This window comes from Ctenocephalides felis, unplaced genomic scaffold (genome assembly GCF_003426905.1).
Source record: "Ctenocephalides felis isolate EL2017-DRISC unplaced genomic scaffold, ASM342690v1 CF-g0.4_SCAFFOLD_03572, whole genome shotgun sequence".
In the NCBI taxonomy this organism is placed as follows: domain Eukaryota; kingdom Metazoa; phylum Arthropoda; class Insecta; order Siphonaptera; family Pulicidae; genus Ctenocephalides; species Ctenocephalides felis.
This window is the reverse complement of record NW_020539726.1, coordinates 2,637,496-2,657,885: the sequence shown is the minus strand read 5'-3', so window position 1 is coordinate 2,657,885 and position 20,390 is coordinate 2,637,496. Positions and strand designations below refer to the sequence as shown.

The 20,390-nt window shown below is 29.3% G+C and overlaps 1 protein-coding gene across 1 annotated transcript in view; it reads right to left on the bottom strand.

Annotated features, from left to right (window-relative positions):
- The window catches only part of LOC113387711 (regulating synaptic membrane exocytosis protein 1), a 330,281-nt gene that overhangs the window by 97,066 nt on the left and 212,825 nt on the right, over positions 1 to 20,390 (bottom strand). Inside the window, exon 2 of the mRNA XM_026625078.1 lies at positions 6,553 to 6,661. Coding sequence (XP_026480863.1) covers positions 6,553 to 6,661 — 109 coding nt within the window. The remainder of the gene's footprint in view (positions 1 to 6,552; positions 6,662 to 20,390) is intronic.

Sequence of the window (20,390 nt, the reverse complement as noted above, 5' to 3'; positions counted from 1 at the left end):
TGACTAAACCGATTTTGATAATTTAAAAGCCACTTGATATAACTCAATAAGGACTTACTTCACTAAGTTTTGCGCTATTACCTGAAATGATTTTATAAATTCAAAAACTGTTTGAAAGATATATTGGCGAAAAATTATGCTGATTAGTTTTTGGTCGGCCAGGCCGTTTCTTCATAATTAGAAGAAAAGTGCAAAACTTGTGCTCACATTTTAGCTATAAATCCTGAACCATTTTGGAAATTTAAAAATTATTCGAAAGATATAATTTGAATATCGGTCTTATTATTATTAATTTTTGGCAAACGTACAGCAACTCAAAAATTAAAAAAAAATCCGAAAGCAATCGTTTCGTCAACACAAGCAGAAAGTTTTTTGAATCATTCAAATCGGATGCTTAGTTCTCTCAATATCTGACATTTTTTGCACATTTAGCTTGGTTTCAGCTTTTGCCAAAAACTAATCACCGTCATTACGAATTGAATGTTTTTTGGATCATTCAAACCGGATGCTCAATTCTCTCAAAAACTCGATTTCTATTTTCAACACTCTTTGCTCCGTATCTCCGAAACGGCTAGACCCGTTTTTGCCTAAAACTAATCAGCTCCCTATCAATAGGAATCGATTTTGAACCATTCAAATCGGTTGATCCGTGCGCCCGAAAACGTGGACGAGGTATGCCAAAATGTTCAGAAACCTTTGAAACTTACGGGACGATTACAATAACCTACGGGAAGTTAAATAATTGAAAATTTGTACAAATATAGTTTTTCATTTGTCGTCATTAATTGTCTGAAAATAATTAAAAATTTAACGATTTTTAGATGAAAAAAGAAGGCTGTTAATTAAGAACATTGAAATCATAAAAATATTTCATCAGCCTAGGTAACAAAAAGTAATTCATGAAATAACTTATTGAATAAAGCAATGCGCATTTAACAATGATTTTATAACTTCTCAATCATATAACTTTGAATAAAATAATTGAACACATTGTTATTAGAGTTATATAATCCTCTTTTTTATTTTTCTATATGTCTTTGAATCTGTATATCTATATTGAAAAAAAAGTAACAAAACAACTTCAGATTTTAGAGTTTCCACAGTTCCAAAAACTAACCAATAAAACATAATAACATCATTTATAACCTTTTTAAAAAAAATCTACAGCAAACAAAGTAAAAAATCACTATACTTCTACACTGTAAAAACTGCGTTCTACTTAAGCATTATGAAATGTAAAATATACAAAAGAAAATCATATTTAGGCTTTAGAGTGAACAAATTCATTACGAACTTATATGTTGATGTTAACTGATCTTGCTTTCTACATAAATGACTTAATCTTGTATTGGACATTTCTATTAAGTTCTCTACGAAGTCGTGTAGAGACGGATGTAAGTTCTCTTTGAAGCACATGCAAGAGAACTATATACGTGAATATAATGTTATAGTATCTAAAATCGCTTGTCAAGATTTAATTAGAGAATATTATTTAATGCATATGCCATAACGCCATTACAAATGGATCTGATACTTTTTATAATGCCAATAGTATTAATCATAATCGACATAATACATATATGTATATATATATATATATATATATATATTTATATATATATACATATATTTAAAAATAGAGAATTCCATCGACAAACCTAATATTGAAATTATGCTAAAATTATTTCACTCCTAATCAAATAAAACTTTTATTGATATTGCTTACATTTTAGAAACGCATAACTTATGTCAACAAGGTTCCAGAATAACCCCAATTTACTAAATAAATATGATATTAATCGAAGCGATCCTGTGCGAATATTCGCTCGCTATATACTATATATATGTATATATATATATATATATATATATATATATATATATGCATATATATATACTAGCTGCCCCGGCAAACGTTGTTTTGCTAAGTAAGTTATATTCTAAACAATTTCTAGAGAATCAAAAATATTAATACTATAAGTGTATAAGGATGTGTTGTTTGAATGCTTTATACAATGAGGTATTATCAAAACAATAAACCCCATTAGTTTGTCTATGTTTTGTCAATACAATCAAACTGGAAGCTTTATACACTTTCTATAGAAATCATGGTATAATCCAATCCAAGTCTTTTTTCGTATTTCAACTTATTGATTACGTTTTAAGCTTTTCAGATTCTTCTGGATTCTGGATTTTGTGTATAATTGTAAATAATACTACTGAGCTTATACAAACTTTTCAAATTTCTGCGATGAGAGATAGAAAATGAATTAGATATACCTGCTCTGACCTGCTTTTTAAAAAGTTTCAAGTAACATACCTTGAATTATAGTAAATTTAATAAAAAGTATATACGTAGAGCAGTGCAAGACACAAAGGTCCAATTTGAGTTTGAGCAAATATAAATTTTATTATGAAAATCAAATCAATTTTATCACAACAAATGACACATTTCAAACAAACAATTATCTTACTACGTTCAGTAAAACTACCAGCTACTTCATCATTGTAAAAATGTGCTTTTTTCTGTCTTTCAAATATTTGTTATCTAGACCTTTTTACCCTATAGGCAGGGTAACTTGGAACGGCCAGATGGCAAACAGGTTTAATGTATTATTTTAATTTTAAAGGTATTTACAAAATAATTACATTTTTAACTAATGTTAAAAAAGTATCAACAGAAGAAATTACTTTTACTATGGATTTTCAAAGATGACCGTTTATCTCCCAATATCAAAGTCATAAGAATCAAGGTTATATCTGGTTATACACCTTATTCCCTTCACTTTCAAATAATGTTGTTAAACAATGCTTTAGCTTTACTGGTTTTTGACACTTTGGTCGTGGAACTTTCAACCCCGTACCTTCATATATTTCTAACCATTCTTCGATGAATTCTGGGAAATTATAACTGGGAATAAGTTATTCGACAAAATGTACATGTAAATGTAAATGTATGTAATGCTCTTCTTCAGCTCTTGCATTTGCGATATTTCGCATTCTTCTTACAGCTTTGTTGGGAAAGATTCGATCGTCTTGGTCGCGGCATTATTAATTAAACTTCACTTCACCTTATATATAGAAACAAGAACTAATATTCGTTCACTATATTTAACATGAGGTAGTAAAGGTAGTAAAGACATCAATGACAGAAACACCGAATGACAGTAGACAATCGAAGGTGAATGTCATGGATGAAATCATTGATAGTATCATAGATTGAATAAACTACATAGATAGTTTATAAGTAAATAATTCAGAATTAGAATAAAAAACGGGATAAAAAGTATTTCATATGTTTCCCCTGGCTCTAAACTACCTCCCTGCCACCAATAGATTACTGAGCACAGCAACGCGTGGCCGGGCTAGCTAGTATATTTAGAATTTTCATTAGTATATATATAATGAAGTAGAATGAAAAACAGGATGAAAAGTATCCTATGTGTTCCTCCTGGATCTAAACTACCTCCCTGCCAATTTTCATCTAAATCGGTTCAGCCGTTCGTGAGTTATAAGTGTTGCTACTTAAGCGATCCTCTTTTATATATATATATAGATATATCTGTCGATAAAGCTTGGCTAAAGTTGAATATAAGAATACAAAAGCAGAAATCGAGTGATTGATTTACATACTATACATTCATAATTTCTACTGGTAGTGTATATTTTGTCAGAGTGTTCATATAGAATAAAAATCGTATAACTAGATAAATAACAAAAGGTTGCCTATGACTCTACTGTTTTACTATCAAATACAAGCATAGGCATGAAAAAGTGATTTTACTGTCTGACAATGCTCGGCCCCACGTTGCCAAGCCTTAGAAAACCTACTTGGCAACTCTCAAATAGCAAGTCCTAGCACACCTGCTATATTCCCCAGATTTTGCTCTGTCCGATTTTTACTTATTCTGTTCGATGAAACATGATCTGGCTTATCAGCAATTCAACTCATTTTAAGACATCATCATTTGAAAATAGCTTAATTTGAGGATAGCCTCAAAAAACGAACACTTCTGACGTCAAGATATCCGAGCTCTGCCAGAAAGATGGGCAAAAGTTGTGTCTAGCGATAGGTAATACTTTGAACGATTTGGATGTAAGAGTTTTTTTTATAATAAAATTACATTTTTTCGAAAAACAGCGAAAACTTAGTTGCACACCTAATAGAATTAAAGTTCAAATAAAAAAAAGATCAAGCAATGATTTTAAAATATATATGTGATATCACAGACCATATAATTAAAATTAGAAATTATATTCAATCTGTAACGTTATAAATATAGTTAACGTGGGGAGGATGTGGTGAGTGAGAAGATCAATTTATAAAATATTTGATATACAGTGATTTGCACGATTTATATAAATACATTTTTTTATATCCGTAGGAGTTTGAATATTTTTTGCAACATTTTTTGGACCTTTCAAATACATAAGCATGAAACTGGAAACAGCAGTGATAATGACACATGAAACAAAAGGTATTTGCATATAAATGAATAACGTATAAAAAACATGCTATCGCAGATATAATTTAGGTTAAAAAATACGATATATAGATACATATGCGTTACATATGTAAGTTCTTACAATTTTATAACTAAAGGTCGTTTGGTTTTTGATATTAGAAATAACATTACTATTATAATTATACACGCCCTTACATTTTTGTATTAATTTCTATTCTATAGTAGAGAAGATAGTAGTTTTGTTGCAACTTGTTTTCTTAAATTACTATCATTAGATCTCTTAATTCTACGAAATAAAGCTAGATATATGCTTTAACAATTTGTCGATTAAATCAAGTAAAAATAATTTCATAACTATTGTTAACTTCACAATTTATTATTTTCTAGAAAAATTGCGGTGTTACGACTTGCAGCGTGTTTGGAGCTAGTTGTAACATCTACCGGAACAAGTAACGACAAAAAACAACAATGGTACTCCTGATGTTTAATTCGTTACTTATTTTTTAAAAAAATTACAAGTTTCTGAGTTAATCTTTTCATAAATCAATGTAAATTATAATTTGTAATACATATAAAATATTTAGTAGTGTCTCTTGTAATAGAAATTCTTATCATAAATCAACGTAAACTACAATTATTATCATAATACAAATACAATATAGTGTCTGTAACACTATTCACATGTGCCCATATTTTTCCAACTAACAATTGTATCAATACATACAATCTTCTTTACTTCTGTAATATCTGTATATAATTCTCGTTTGTTACATCTAGCCCCAAGGTTTTGTATCAACTAACTCCAGATGACTTTTTTTTACGTTACATGTTCAAGATATCTATTTAAACAATTGAGCAATCACAAATATTGTTACACATTATAAACGATTGATAAATTTTAAGCAAATTGAGATATAGGGGAAGCAACCCTTTCCTGTTTTAGGCGCAAAATCACGTCGTCAACTGAATATCAATGGAAGTAATTCTAGCATATTTATGCATTTACATTTGAGTGGTATGCAAAGATAAAAGTTGTACTTGATAGTTATCCGTAAAATGGTAGAATATTATTAGATCTCTTAACCAATTTTAGTAGGTGCCACCAAACGAAACGAAAATGTCTGTCCCTTAGTGCCGGACAGTAAACATATTGATATTTCTTGTGAGAATATACGTAATTTATTCCAATTATTTAATTTTGTTCTGTATGAGTGCTAACGGTCACTACATACCCCCATTTTTCGTATTTCCTAGACGAAGAATGAAAAGCTTATGGTGAATGCACCAGCTGAGAGCGTCGGTGTGGCCCAGCCAAAAGGGTGGATGAAGAGTGACTTTTTTTGCTATATCTAAGAATATTCGTCAAAGACACATGTGCAGACATTTCAGAGTGTGGAGATGGCTACCTATGTGATCAATGCAGATTATTTTGAAATGTTCGGTACTAGGTGCCACTGTTTAAATTCATATTTTTTGATACCAAAGTTTGATTAATAGTATTAATTATTTTTAGCGAAGATTGCGGTTTTGTTAATTTAGTTTGACTTTGTTATACAACATATATCATAATTTAATAAACATTTCGTGAAGTACTTTTTGATTTATTTATAAATAACCTTAGGTGACCGACACTGGGGGACTTCCCCCTATATAATTTAAAAGTAGTCGATGATAATAACAGAAACCAAAATTTATGATAGTTCAATTTTATATTACATATCAAAAACAACGAACATGCACTATGCACAGTTCTGCATATTGCGTCGGACCGTCAGACAGGAGGTAAGACAATATTATGTAGGATTTAATATTGTAACAAAGTATATTTTAATATTGTAAGATCCTGTTGAAAAACGTCTGCTACTACTTACTTAGTAATTTTATTGCTACAATAAATTTTCCGAATATTTTCACACAATCCAAATTAGGGTTAAAATATTCAGTGAAAAATAAAATGAATTAAGGGAGCAAAAAATATCGAAGAAGGGCAAAAACTTCTAATGGTCTATTACAGAGATTATGTCGAGTGATTGATATCAATCGAGAGAGATTAATCGCATTTATGATATGAAATAAATTTTCTTACCGCGGTCCTGAGCCGTGAGCAAGGAAGACGATAAGGTCTGCCGAAGTTTTCCGAATGTCGTGCCACTTCCCTCGGTTGTTTGATGGGCTGCCTCGTCTGTGGCCACCATCTGAAAATTTGAATTTCAATAATCATTACAAGCATAATATAGGTCTATATCATCTATACAAGCATTATATATATATATATATATATATATATATATATATATATATATAATTGCTTCTTTAATATGTTAGCGCGGGGCACAAAGGTGCAATTTTACTTTCAGCATTTGCTCTGTAAAAACCAAACCGCCATCGAAAGAAATAACACATATCAAACAAACAACTGTCAGTGAAATTCCCAACATAGTAGATATATATTTGTTTTTCTATTTTTCAAAAATCTGTCACCTGGCCCTTTTTACCCCATAGGCGGAGTAAAAAATCACAGGCAAAGACAGAAAGATACACCATATTATTTTTAATTTGAAAGGGGTATTACGTATTAGTAGCTGTAATATTTAATAAATGCGTTAAAATTTTATTATTAGATTGGAATAACAAAATTAAAAATTTTAATCTAAGTATATAGAGTAGGGCGCAGCACAGAGGTCCAATTTGGCTGCGAGCAATTATTTTGTAAAAATCATTCACAACAAATGACCATGTTCAGTAAAACTCCCAAATATAATAAACAAAAAATAGATCAACTCTTATTACTTAATAAATCTTTCTTTTGTAGCTACTTTTGTAATAATAATCATACTCATTGTTTTTTTATGATATAATAACAATGAGATACATGCAACTTCTGTTCGAAATGCACATTTTATGGACACACAAGATCTCACTAGATACAATTTTTGTATGAAAAATATTAATTTAATTTAGGTCTTGTATAATTGCTTTTTTAACTTATTTTATATTTTTATTTACTATTTTCTTACTTACGATATAGATCGTAATACTAAATAACTGTATTCTAAATCAAAAAGACCAACAATGAAAAAAAACTTTCGTTAAAAATTTGTCAATGCGATGGATTATCTCCTGACTACAATGTCGCCCAATTTAAGACGATGACTGGTCACACATCATTTTTCTTCAAATTTTAAATAGCATCGTTAAAAAATCTATGCTTTATTTGTTTTTGTGATAATGGAGGTGAATCTTTTCACCCGCGGGTCTTTAAGTCCCGCTTTGACCTACAATAAACTAGTTGGTATTGGTATTTAGCCTTAAGGCAAGTTACATGAACTTCCCGATATACGTAAATAATCGACTTAATCAATAAAAATAAAATAATTTATGAGTGATTAAAAGTATTCCGAGTGGATTTATTACACATGATTGAAAACGATCGAACGCTCGAAGTATTTTCTAGAAACAAATGTTCAAAAATCACCAATTTTTATAATTGAACCAGTTTAATGGTTTAGTATGTTGATTAAAACCAGGTACTCTATCGTCATACCAAGTAAATCGTCTAATTTTAATGTTAACAAATGTCAAGAAAACTACTCATTTTCTCAAACTTTGATGATTTTTTAAAATTATACTACTTGTCGTAAGGCCGTAATATTTCAGTAAGTTCTATAAGACCATGATATATATCACCGAAAAAACTTCCATAAAAATTGGCTTAAATTTTTTTTTCAACGGTTAATTACAAGAAAACGGCTCGGTAGATTTTCACCTAAAACTAATCAGTATCATTCCCAACTAATATCTTTCGAACAGTTTTTGATTTTTCAAAATCGATTCGGTAGTTTGAGCTTGAATGTGTACGATAAGTTTAACACTTTTTTTCAAATTACAAAGAAACGGTTTGGCAGATCGTCTCTCAAAACCGACAAACGATAGTCCTCATTGAATACATCAAATGGCTTTTAAACTTCAAAAATCGGTTCAGGCGTTTTGCAGAAAACGACGATCAAAGGTCTAATTTTGACAAGTGCCAAAAAAACGATACTAATTTTTGCAAACTTTGATATTTATTTTAGTATGATCTAGAAGACTGTGGTATCTACCGTCAAAAAAATAATCATAAAAATCGTCGTTTTTTTTTTTAAATTTTATTACAAGAAAACGGCCCGGCCGATCTCTACCAAAAACTAATCAGCACGATTCCCCAATATCGTTCGAACGGTTTTTGAATTTTCAAAATCGAATAAAAATTGCGGGCTAAAACGTGGACGAAAAATGTTTCACTTTTCTGCGACTTACAAAGTAACGGCTCGGCCGATCGATACACAAAACTCAGAAACGCTAGTCCTCATCGAAATACATCGGATGGCTTTTAAATTTTTGAAACCGGTCCAACCGTTTTTGAGAAAACGTCGTTTTACGGCACAAAATCTGTTCACGCACACGCGCACACACACACACACATACTTTTTCCAAATTTGGTCACATTCGATTCAGAATGGCTTGAAACGTCAAGAAAACATAAAATTAGCGAATCGGATTTTTCTATGAAAACATAAACTTCTCCTTCTGGAAGTTAATCATACCATTTACTCACTTATTCACGTATTATAATATTTATCCATCATACTAAAAAAGTGCAATTACTTTAATCATCAGTTATCATGTTGTCAAAGGTACAAATACTCGTCATATAAATTAAAATTACTACTCTTATTAATTTCTCATTTCAATTTTTATAATTTTCCATATTATATAGTTCCAATATATATTCTATTAATTATATCACTTAATTAATAACATTGTAATGTATGAATATACTAGTAAAATGTATAATGAACTAAGTTATGCAAATAATGTAAGCGATTAAATTAATTAATAATTTTATTAATTAATAATTAAATGCATAAGTAAGGCGTTATTATAACAATATCATGATTATCATTATGAATGAATTTATGCAATACAAAAAATCAGTGTGATTTTTATGTAAACATTTAACAAAATTTATAAAAATAATAATTTCTAGGGTTTATCTCATATCATTGAATACCTCACACACAATTTTCCGTGCTTCTTTAAATGTGAATTTTCACGAGCAACTATTTATCATATTTACATTAGTATATTTCTTTATGATTTATTAAACATTAATAATTTTCTTACATTTAATTATTAATAAATAGTTCGTATATTTTTTATATCGTATGAAATGTAAGTGAATAATTAATACATAACCATAAATGATATATTACATTTACCTGGAACACTTAATAAAACACTTAGGTTATTATCTGAAATAATAATAATTTGCTTTCAAAAACACAGAAATCAGAACCATAAAAATTTATGCAGAACATCCCCGGTATTTTGAATTTGACTTAGCGAAGAACGTTAATTATTCACGTCCAAGTTATCTTTTGCTTTTTTGTAAAAGAGAAAATTGAAATGGTTTGAAGATATCGTATTCAAAAGGTTATTTTAGCAGGGATTAAATCGTCGGAAATAAAAAGGGATAAAGAGCAAATAATTGAATATGATACCAGGCTTTAGTATGAATTTTGCAGATTATACACTTTGTATATACTGAAGCAAAATGTACATCAATTATAAACAGCAACTCTTTTGAATCTGCAGATTTACGAGATTTTTCAAATCAGTGATTTTAATTAAAATGTAGTTTACTTTACGTGGATTATAATAATATTAAGTAATAAATTTTATACTCGATTTTCTAAGAATTCATTCAATTCAAGTAATTAATTATATATAATTAATTTCTTTCTATTGCTAAATCTTTATTATGTTTAAATAAACTTTAACTAGTGGTGTGTATGGCATCGCAAACTGCTGGAACTTCCCGTACCGTAACGAAATGTTCGAGGAATATTGAATGTTTTCAAATAGATTATTATAAACATATAAATACTGTAACATTGTCTGATATTTATAACAATTATATAAAATTTTAAAATATATTTTTGTTTTGTTTTGTTTTTCTTACTCGCAGAACTTTGAGTCTCGCTAGGCCTTATAGTGCATTAAAAAAGCCTACACATTTACCATTACTTTAAAACCGTATTTAGAAACAAGATTTGAAATTTTACACCAAGCAAAACATTTTGCAACAATACAAGATTCCTACAGCTTTGTATTAAAGAAACATAATCAAAATTTCAACTTAACATTTTGTAAATTTAAATGAAAATGATGTTATATGCATGTGTGATATCATATAAAAGCTTACAAATAACAACATATCGTATTTTACATTGTCAATATTTTGCTGATGCGAATAATATTAATTAAGTTCTGTACAAGCCTAAAATTCTAGGAATTACTCTTGCATCAAGAAGCAATACATTCACTTTTACAATAGTAAATTAATGAAAGTACATAAAATTACTATGCATATACACGCTTTTCGCAGAACAGGAGAAATGCTTATTCATACAAAATGTGTTTGTATACATGGCTTTAAAATTACTTAGAAGCGTGTGATGAACAAACTTTCATACCAATTCTAAATATTCATGATGGTTTCCATATAATGTTATAATATAATATTTGCACATTCATATTACATTTGATTGCACACACATCTTCTATCCAAGATTATCCTATGCATTACGAGATATTAACATTGGCCTTCGCTCATTATTTGCATATTCATTTACTGCAAAGTTGCTTAATGATTATAAACTTGCATTATTTATTCAGCAAAATGTTATTTATTCAGAGCAGTGTTATAAGGGTAATGCAATATATTCAGGTCAATTGTTTGCCAAAGCGAAGCGCTGGGTGGTTGGATAAATAGTTAAATCTGAATATTTTAGTGAGCTGATGCACCAAATTGCAATATTTGGCTCCGCGTTATAAATTCATAAATTATCAGTTAGCTGTGTGAAAAATGTGTAATTTAATTAAATTATCAATATAAAAATTTATTCTATTATCTTAGTTATAGGCATTGAATTACATTTTCATACACAAAATATTTAATAAAATTAATGGCAAAATTAATCATGAATATAGTAATATTGACGCCTCAGGCAAGATCTAAAAAAGTTGTACTTTTTATTGAAATTCTATCCCAATGTACCCTACATATTTTCTGCTTTGCAAGTTTTAATTTGTACTAAAGTTAGGTTGATAAATTACATGTTAATTCAATTAATACATGATTTACAAATTTTTCAATTTGAATGAATAATAAAACTTTTCTAGCGTTCTAGATCCTGCCTCCATAATGTAATGCCTAAATGCGGTTTTAGTCGGTATTATACCCAGAATTGCGCCCGACATACCCAGACAAAAGATGCAGTTTGGTATGCCTAAAATTATTTTCTTCGCTACAAGCATTGCATATAGACAAAATCTACGTGACTACCTCGATCTGCGTGTAATAAATAATCACCTTTACACGATAAACAAACTGTCGATTTTTGCTTCAAGATTTATCACTTTGAATTAAAATATTGAGAATTTTAATTATTTATTGTAAATTTTAGTTTTATAAAATTTTTAATTTTTAAAAACATTTTTATTAATAATTATTAAAAAAAATCTAAAAATATGTTGTTAACAGTTCGGTTTTCTGTAAAGCAATGTCACTCCTGTGAACAACACAAAAGCAAAAGGCTCTCGAAGCAAAAAGGTTAATTTTCTTTAATTGCAGGAATGCATTTTTAGAGTGCACAGTTATTAAATATATAATTTTTCATTAAACATTGTTTACTAGTAAATATAATTATTTGAATAGATCTTAAGATTACCCTATACACGACGTAAAATACGACAACCAGGAAGCCAACAGATCCAATGACTTGACTTTGACTTAACTTTAATTTTAAATCAATTTTACGAAGTAATATCTGCATTATTCCAGCAATGATTCATTTTTTGTAAAATTGGTTTTTCAACTTAATTTTCTTTTTTATTTACGATCTCTTATTGTTTATGGTATAAACTTTATACCTTTTCCAGAATAAAATTTCAGTTGGTTCTTTTTACTCAACCCAGTTGCAAGATTTCATAGAGTTTGAAAAAAATGTTGAATCTAACTTAAAATGAACAATACATTCTATAAAACAATTAAATAATTTAAATTACCTGAGGGTCATGTAAACTGAATAACAGTGTCCATGGCAAAAAAACTAACATCGAAAGAAAATACTTTTGTTATGGATTTTCAAACATTGCCGTCTATCTTCCGATATCGACGTCGTGAGAATTAGGGTGATGGTTGGTTTGACTTCTTTTTCCCTCTACTTTCAAATATTGTTGTTGAAAAATTCTTAATCTTACTCGTTTTTGAGATATCAATGTCGGACCATCTCACCCGCGGGCTTTATTTTCATTTCAGTGAAATATTTGTTGCGGTAGAAATACACTACTGCTGTTTTTGGTTCACGAATCATAATATGCTTTGATAGATCAATGTCAATCTTTATATCATGAAAACACTATCAATAACCTACAGTCAATCGAAATCAATTTAAAACCCGTAAAGCACCAGATTGAGGTTTACTGGACCACAATTTACCTTGCTGTCTGGCAAGTCTGGTAGGAGGCAACATCGTAGTGTCCTATATAATTGTTTGCCCTGCTCTAATAGAATATCGTGTCGCACTGAACCAGCGTTCAAGATATATTGCCATGAGAGGTACAGAATAAGCGCCCATTGTGCGGATATGGTTACGCCGAATCGTCCATAGTTATCATTAGCAATGTATATATATATATATATATATATATATATATATATATATATATTATATTGGTATATCAGATTAGGCAATGAACACCTCGACTAAGGATGAAATTGATTATATATTCGGGTTATTTAGTTAATAATTCAACTTTATGGTATTATGGGATCAATATATATATATATATATATATATATATATATATATATATATATATATTGTTGTGCACCCTGGCTGCCAACAAGTTATGTTGAGGCCGTCACCAACAATTATGTTGCGTACCAACGATGTCAACAATTAAAATTAGGTTCTTCTGCTGCTATCATAAACTTTACCACTGTGGAATATTTAATCAAACATCTGAAGACTTTTATTAATATTTATTTAATTCATTACTTGGTTACACTTAATACACAATTGATATTTTAAGATAAGAGTGATGTGAACTATTTGGCAACTGAACTGAGAATGAACACATATTCTCCTGTCTTCCGACTTTTTATAATCTCCGATGGTGACGTAATCATTCTTCCAGAAAAATACGTTAAAATGATTCATATTGGCTTATTCGTCATCACAGAAACCCGTTACGAATGAGTCAGCTATTTACTTCGACGCATTTGCGGTTACAGATTTGTACACGTGCATGTTTACAATGTTGCTTATCTCTAATACTTTGTTGCAAGTCCATGAATCATTTTAACTGCGTAATTCATATTGACTGTTACATCGATTTACAATATTATTTATAACTATTGTAAAGGGTGAATACCACAACATATATATATATATATATATATATATATATACATAATTCTTGCGTCGTGATGTTTGTGATCTCCCTTAAACGACATAAGCGATTTTTACGAAATTTTTGCAATCGCGAATCTGACTTTTCATATCCCTAATTATTAAGAATTGGTCGTCCTTAAGATTTAAGAAAAATCTAGTTGTGTATGGCTTCGTGATTTAAGAAAAATTGCTGGAACTTCTCGTACCGTAACGAAATACTCGAACAATATTAAATGTTTGTATATAGATTATTATAAATACAATGTCTAATATTTATTTAGGTTTATACAAACGGAATTACATTTTTTGAGAAAATAAAAATTTAGAAAAAATTTTAATATTTTTTTCTCCAAAAGCAATTATTTTGTGAAAACAAACAGAAAGTTTTTTGAATCATTCAAATCGGATGCTTAGTTCTCTCAAAAACTGCCATTTTTGCACATTTCGTTCGGTATCTCCGAAACGACTAGACCTGTCTTTGCAAAATACAATCACAACTTTTCCCCGTCATTACGAATCGAATGTTTTTGAGATCATTCAAATCGAATGCTCCGTTCGAAAAATCGATTTTTATTTTCTGTACTCTTTGCTTCGTATCTACAAAACGGCTTGATCTGCCGTTGCCAAAAACTAATCAGCACATCCCCCTATTAATAGGAATTGAATGTTTTTTGAACCATTCAAATCGGTTCTGTGCCCGGAAAAACGTAGACAAAAAATTGTATCCATACATGCATACAAACACACATCTATTTTTTCTGAAATATGTCAAAATGTTCAGAAACCTTCAAAACGTGAAGAAATGTGTGAAGAATTTCGATTTTTGGACGATTATAATAATTTACTCTACGGGAAGTTGAAAAAAAGACCACGTTTTAAATTTTATTTTTTTATAATTCGTAACTAATTGCTCTCTTGAATTTTCATCCTTCTACCACAAACCTCTATTTCGTAATAGTCATTTTACTAATCAAATAATTTTTCATTCTGCGTTGTTTTTGACTTAAATTTAGTTCCGATTTTTGGAGTTAATGAAAAACCTTAGATTTTGCCTAAAAAACAATCTATTTTTTTCAAGAATTATCCAACCTTAATACCTTTTTTAAATTTAGGGTTCAATTTTCTATATTTTAATATTTTCAATGCGATATTGAAACTTAAAATTTCCCAATTTCATAATAGTCATTTTAGTAGTCCAATCATTTTTCATATAACTCGATAACTGCTCAATTATGGTCTTTCTATGGCAGATTTTTATTTAATTTTATTCAAAAAGTTTTTGAGCTTATAGAAAACATTAAATTTATCCGCTCCATCTGCTAAAAAACTAAGATTTAAATTTAGAAATTATGCTAATCTTCAATTTACAGATTCACATTTAGACACTTTACGGTTACAATTGTACTATGTAAAACTGTTTTTTTCCAGAGTGTATTAAACTAAAATAGTGCAATTAGAAATTAAAATTGTTTACTTTTGAGTTTCACTGCCAGTTACTTAGCATTCGATATTTTTATTTGACTAATACTTTTAACTTTTATGATGAAGTATTTTAAGATTTTAAACAATGTAATTTTTTTGATTTTGTGCAGTTACACTGAATGTTTAGTTAACAAATATTTATCTTATAGAGATATGTCTGTAAATCTAAACCAGTATAGAATTTTTATATCGCCGAATGTTCACGCTGGTCGTTCCAGACTTCAAGCGACTATTAACTAGGCCGACAAACAGCTAACCTCACTTTTCTGAATATACTAAATTTTTTATTCTTCGGAATAGCTTTTGAATTATATACAATACAATACTACTCCGAAAGGTTCTAAATAAATTTAAAATTACTTAATACTTTAACAAGTAATATGGGCAGTAGTCAACACGCACGCACATATCGCTTTAATGAAATAATAATATATTCTTATAATATAATTGCTGATAACTGAATGTAGTGTAAGTATATGTATACACGTCATATATATATACTTTATTACTACGTCATATATATGATTATTATTATTAGTTATAAAACCATATTACCCATAATCATATACATAAAGTTGTTTGTGTGCGATAGGTGCGAATATGTGGAGATGATAAATGTGCACCATCGTTTTCTCACTGTTTATGTAACAACGCATTTAATTTGATACCACTACCATACATTCATTGCCACATGATCAATGTTATGTGTTACATATTCATTATCGATTCAACATTGGAGCACCTGAAGCTTACACATGTTCCAGTAGCCAATAATCATTGATTTACGTGATTCAGATCTGTGTCAAAATATAATATAATATTGTGGGACCAGCAGGATTACATACAGTTGAATTATTAATCCCGCCGGACCGCGGCCGCCTTTCATCAACGACCTGCTTCAATGTGAAAATAGCCGATGGGTTTCTGTGAATCTATTGCATTGCAAATTTATTTTGGGATTTTGCGTAGACATATACATATAGTATTTCGTTACCTAGGCAATTAAATAATTCTGTGCAAATTCCAATCATATAATATAAATAAAAAATGATCAAAAACAATCAATCAAAAGCTTTTGTGATTAAGTGCAAACAAATATTATGTATATTTTGAATGTAAATAACATACATTTCATGAATTGATTGCCCGCAGGTTTATTTGATATCATGAAAAACCAGTAAAATCTATCTAGCTATTTATAAACGTTTGGTTCTGCAGAGGTCAATAAAAAAATATTACATGTGGGAATAAATAGTAAAACATATGAATAAAATAATCTTTAAATTTTGAAAATCAAACTATACCGCAATAAGAGTTTTATTAAAATTTATTTAAGCTTTTCGCTACGGGAGTGATTTCCGCAGGCAGTAGCGTTATTCGTGAACTGATCATCGATGAAAATGTATTCAAAAACTAAAAATAACAATAAATATTTAAAATTCTCAATACTTTAACGCATATTTCATAAATCTTAACACCTGCACAAACTGTTGATCGATATTGTCTATATACGACGATCATAGCGAAAATGGTAAAGAAATGTTTCAAATATAACAAATAAAATAAATCTTAACCCTTCTATGCATGGTGATGAAAATTTCAATCATAATATTTAGTCAACAAAAAAGTACTGAAATCCCTGTACTGTAAATTTGTTGTTGCTGGCAACATTTAAAGCGTACAACTAGGGCTTGCAATACCGGGATTTCGTGATCCCGAATACCGGGATCCCGGACGATTTTTGTCCGGTATTCAATACCGGTATTGATACAATAATACCGATATTTCGGGATTACCAAAATTTTGTTAAAACAGCACACATACAGAAGTTTTACACTGTGTTTGTGTATTGCCGACTCGGCTCAGCCCAGTATGACACATCTTGTCGACTTCGGCAAGATAAAGCGAAATGTTTATATATTATATACGACATAATGAATGGAACCCATTTATACAAATTATTAGTCGTCCACGTGCATTGTCCTTATATCTAATTCGTTATCAATGATTTTTAAACAAAATATACAATCGACACGTTATAATTCTCTATATTGTATAAATTCCTATCAATCATTCGTATTTATTCATTATTTCTTTAAAACGAAAATTTACAAGTCAAATCATCGAGTGATAAATAGTATGATAATCAATGATAATATTAGTCTCGTTGCAGATTCTTAGAAATCGTTCATATAAAATTATTTTATTGTATTCATTTAGTAAATACAATAATTTTCTATAAGTCTTTGTGAAGTGTTGATATCTAAATATGATTTGTTTATAAACTAAATACACTATACTAAGTACTAATTCATATCGAATAATTGTAGACAATTGTAGAATGAGGAAAGGCTTTTTTCGGCTTGTTATATTTGTACTAAAATTCGGTCCTCGCTTGAAGATGAAATAATTGATTGTTTATAATTTTTAAAAACATATTTTTATAAACAAAATATAAGTTATTAAATATATAATTCTTTACGAGCCTATTATACGTAAAATGTAACATAGAAGTTAATATATAATTGTTTACTTGCAAGTTTTTTTGTATATATCTACTTTTATTCTCTATATGATAAAAATAATTAATATGTACTCATTTATGTCACTTTAAAACAATAATAATGTTAATATGTTAATATAACAACTGCAGTAACTAAAAATATGACCAGTAAATTTTTCATTAATAATGCCGGTATTAATACCGGGATCCCGGTATTACAGATTTCAAATATCAAATACCGGTATTCAGATTTTAGTACGGTTTCGAAAGCCCTACGTACAACAAAATGCAATTTAAAAAAAAATAGCAAACGTCACTGTTAATTACCAGGACTAGAACTTGTAATTTTGCTGTTTGTAGTGACTGGAAAAAAGGAGCGAGTTCTTAGTTTGTTATAAGGAAGTAAACGAAGATATAAAATACAGTAAAAGTGAAAAAGAGTGAGAAAAGGGTTTGTTTTCATGTTTTTGTTATTTTATGTACAATTTATATCAAAACAATGTGAATAAAGTTCTCAAAACTATGTGATTTACATCACTATGCAGTAGTTCCACTTGTAACGTATGACCAAGATTTTTTTGCAAATGTTTTTTTTGTGTTGTTTTTTGAAGAAACAGATTATGATTTGTATAAGTTCTTCGGTATATTATTCTACATGTCAGTAATCAAAATTCCTAGCACAAGATCATACTAGTCGCCAAAGTTTGAACAATAAACATATGGGAGAAGTAGATCTCATGGATAGCTTTTTGGGCAGAAATCATATAACAAAGAGCTCTAAAAATTGGTATTTGCATACTTTTTTATCTATTTGATCGAGCTATTATAAACTCTTGGAATGTTCATAAAAAATGCTCAAGAAAGAGATAAACGTAAAATGAGTCTGCTTACAATGGGCAAGATATGTGGCAATGCATGATGATGTATATTGCATATGCAATGCATATTGCTTTATACATAATACATACTTCTATTTACATAATGATTTTTTCAAATATTTTTCCTTTAATCTAGACTCTAGAGCATAGGTGGGGAACCTGCGGCCTCCGGGAGGTTTTTGTGCGGCCCCTTGCCGTCTTGTACAAAATAGCAGAGTTACTTTCAAACAACTATTGTACAAAAATTCCACCAAAAACAGTCATATTGTAACATGACATCAGATTACTAGCCTTAAACACAGACTCTTAGGCGGATACAAAATAGTGATGTAATATATTATATTAATATTATTTAATATAAGCAATATTTTCGATTTCGCAAGACATCGCCTATTATATGATTCAAAAAGTATTATAAAAAAAATTAACAGTGCAAAAGAATCGTTAGCCACCCGGGTTGAAGATTTTTATGCGTATCCGTAGTAAACTGATAAAAAATTATACTTCTCGCAACTTTGGCTTTGGCGGAGATCGGAGCATCCACATTTTACCTAGATATATTGGCAATTTTATGGTATTTATGATTTTTAGTTATAAAATGACACAGAACTATACCCTTTTTCATAAAATACAAAATTTTTTAAAAATTTCTGTAGGCAAAATATGTGTCCGTATATATATATATGCACATAATATATAGAATTTATTTATATTTAAATCTTGAAATATAAATATAGAGTAAGGTATTTGAAATTAGAACAACTCAAAAGCAAAATATAAAGTAACAATACATTTTGTGCATAATAAACACATATTTTAATTAAAATATTTCTTTCGCGCTCATTATTGTGAGTTTAATACATTATCAAACTAGTTGGGTGTATGGCATCGTGCCTTAAGGCAAATTGCTGAAACTTCCCGTACCAAAACGAAATGTTCGAGGAATACTGAATGCTTTGAAACAGATCATTATTAATATTGTAACATTGTCTAATATTTATAAGAATTATATAAACTGAATTGCAAAGTTAAAATTAATTGCTCAAAGTATATTAGAACTTTAGTCAGAATTAAAAATAAAATCTGAATTATTTTCGATATACAAAAAAAAATTTTTTTTGAAAAAAAAAGTTTAAACAATTTTTTTTTCCAAAATCAATTATTTTATTAAGACAAGCAGAAAGATCTTTGAATCATTTAAATGGGACGCTTAGTTCTCTCAAAAACTGCCATGGCTGGGCCTGCCTTTGCCAAAATCTGATAAACACTTCTCGCAATCATCACTAATTGAATGTTTTTTAGAACATTCAAATCGGATGCTCCGTTCTCTCAAAAACTCGATTTCTATTTTCTTCACGCTTTGCTCATTATCTCCGTAACTGCTGGTCCTGCCTTTGCCGAAAACTAAATAGCTCATCAATAGGAATCGAATGTTTTTTGAACCATTCAAATCGGTTGATCCGTGCGCCCGAAAACGTGTCTGGAAATTTGTATCCATACATACATACACACACACATACACACACACACGTCCATTTTTTCTGAGTTATGCCAAAATGTT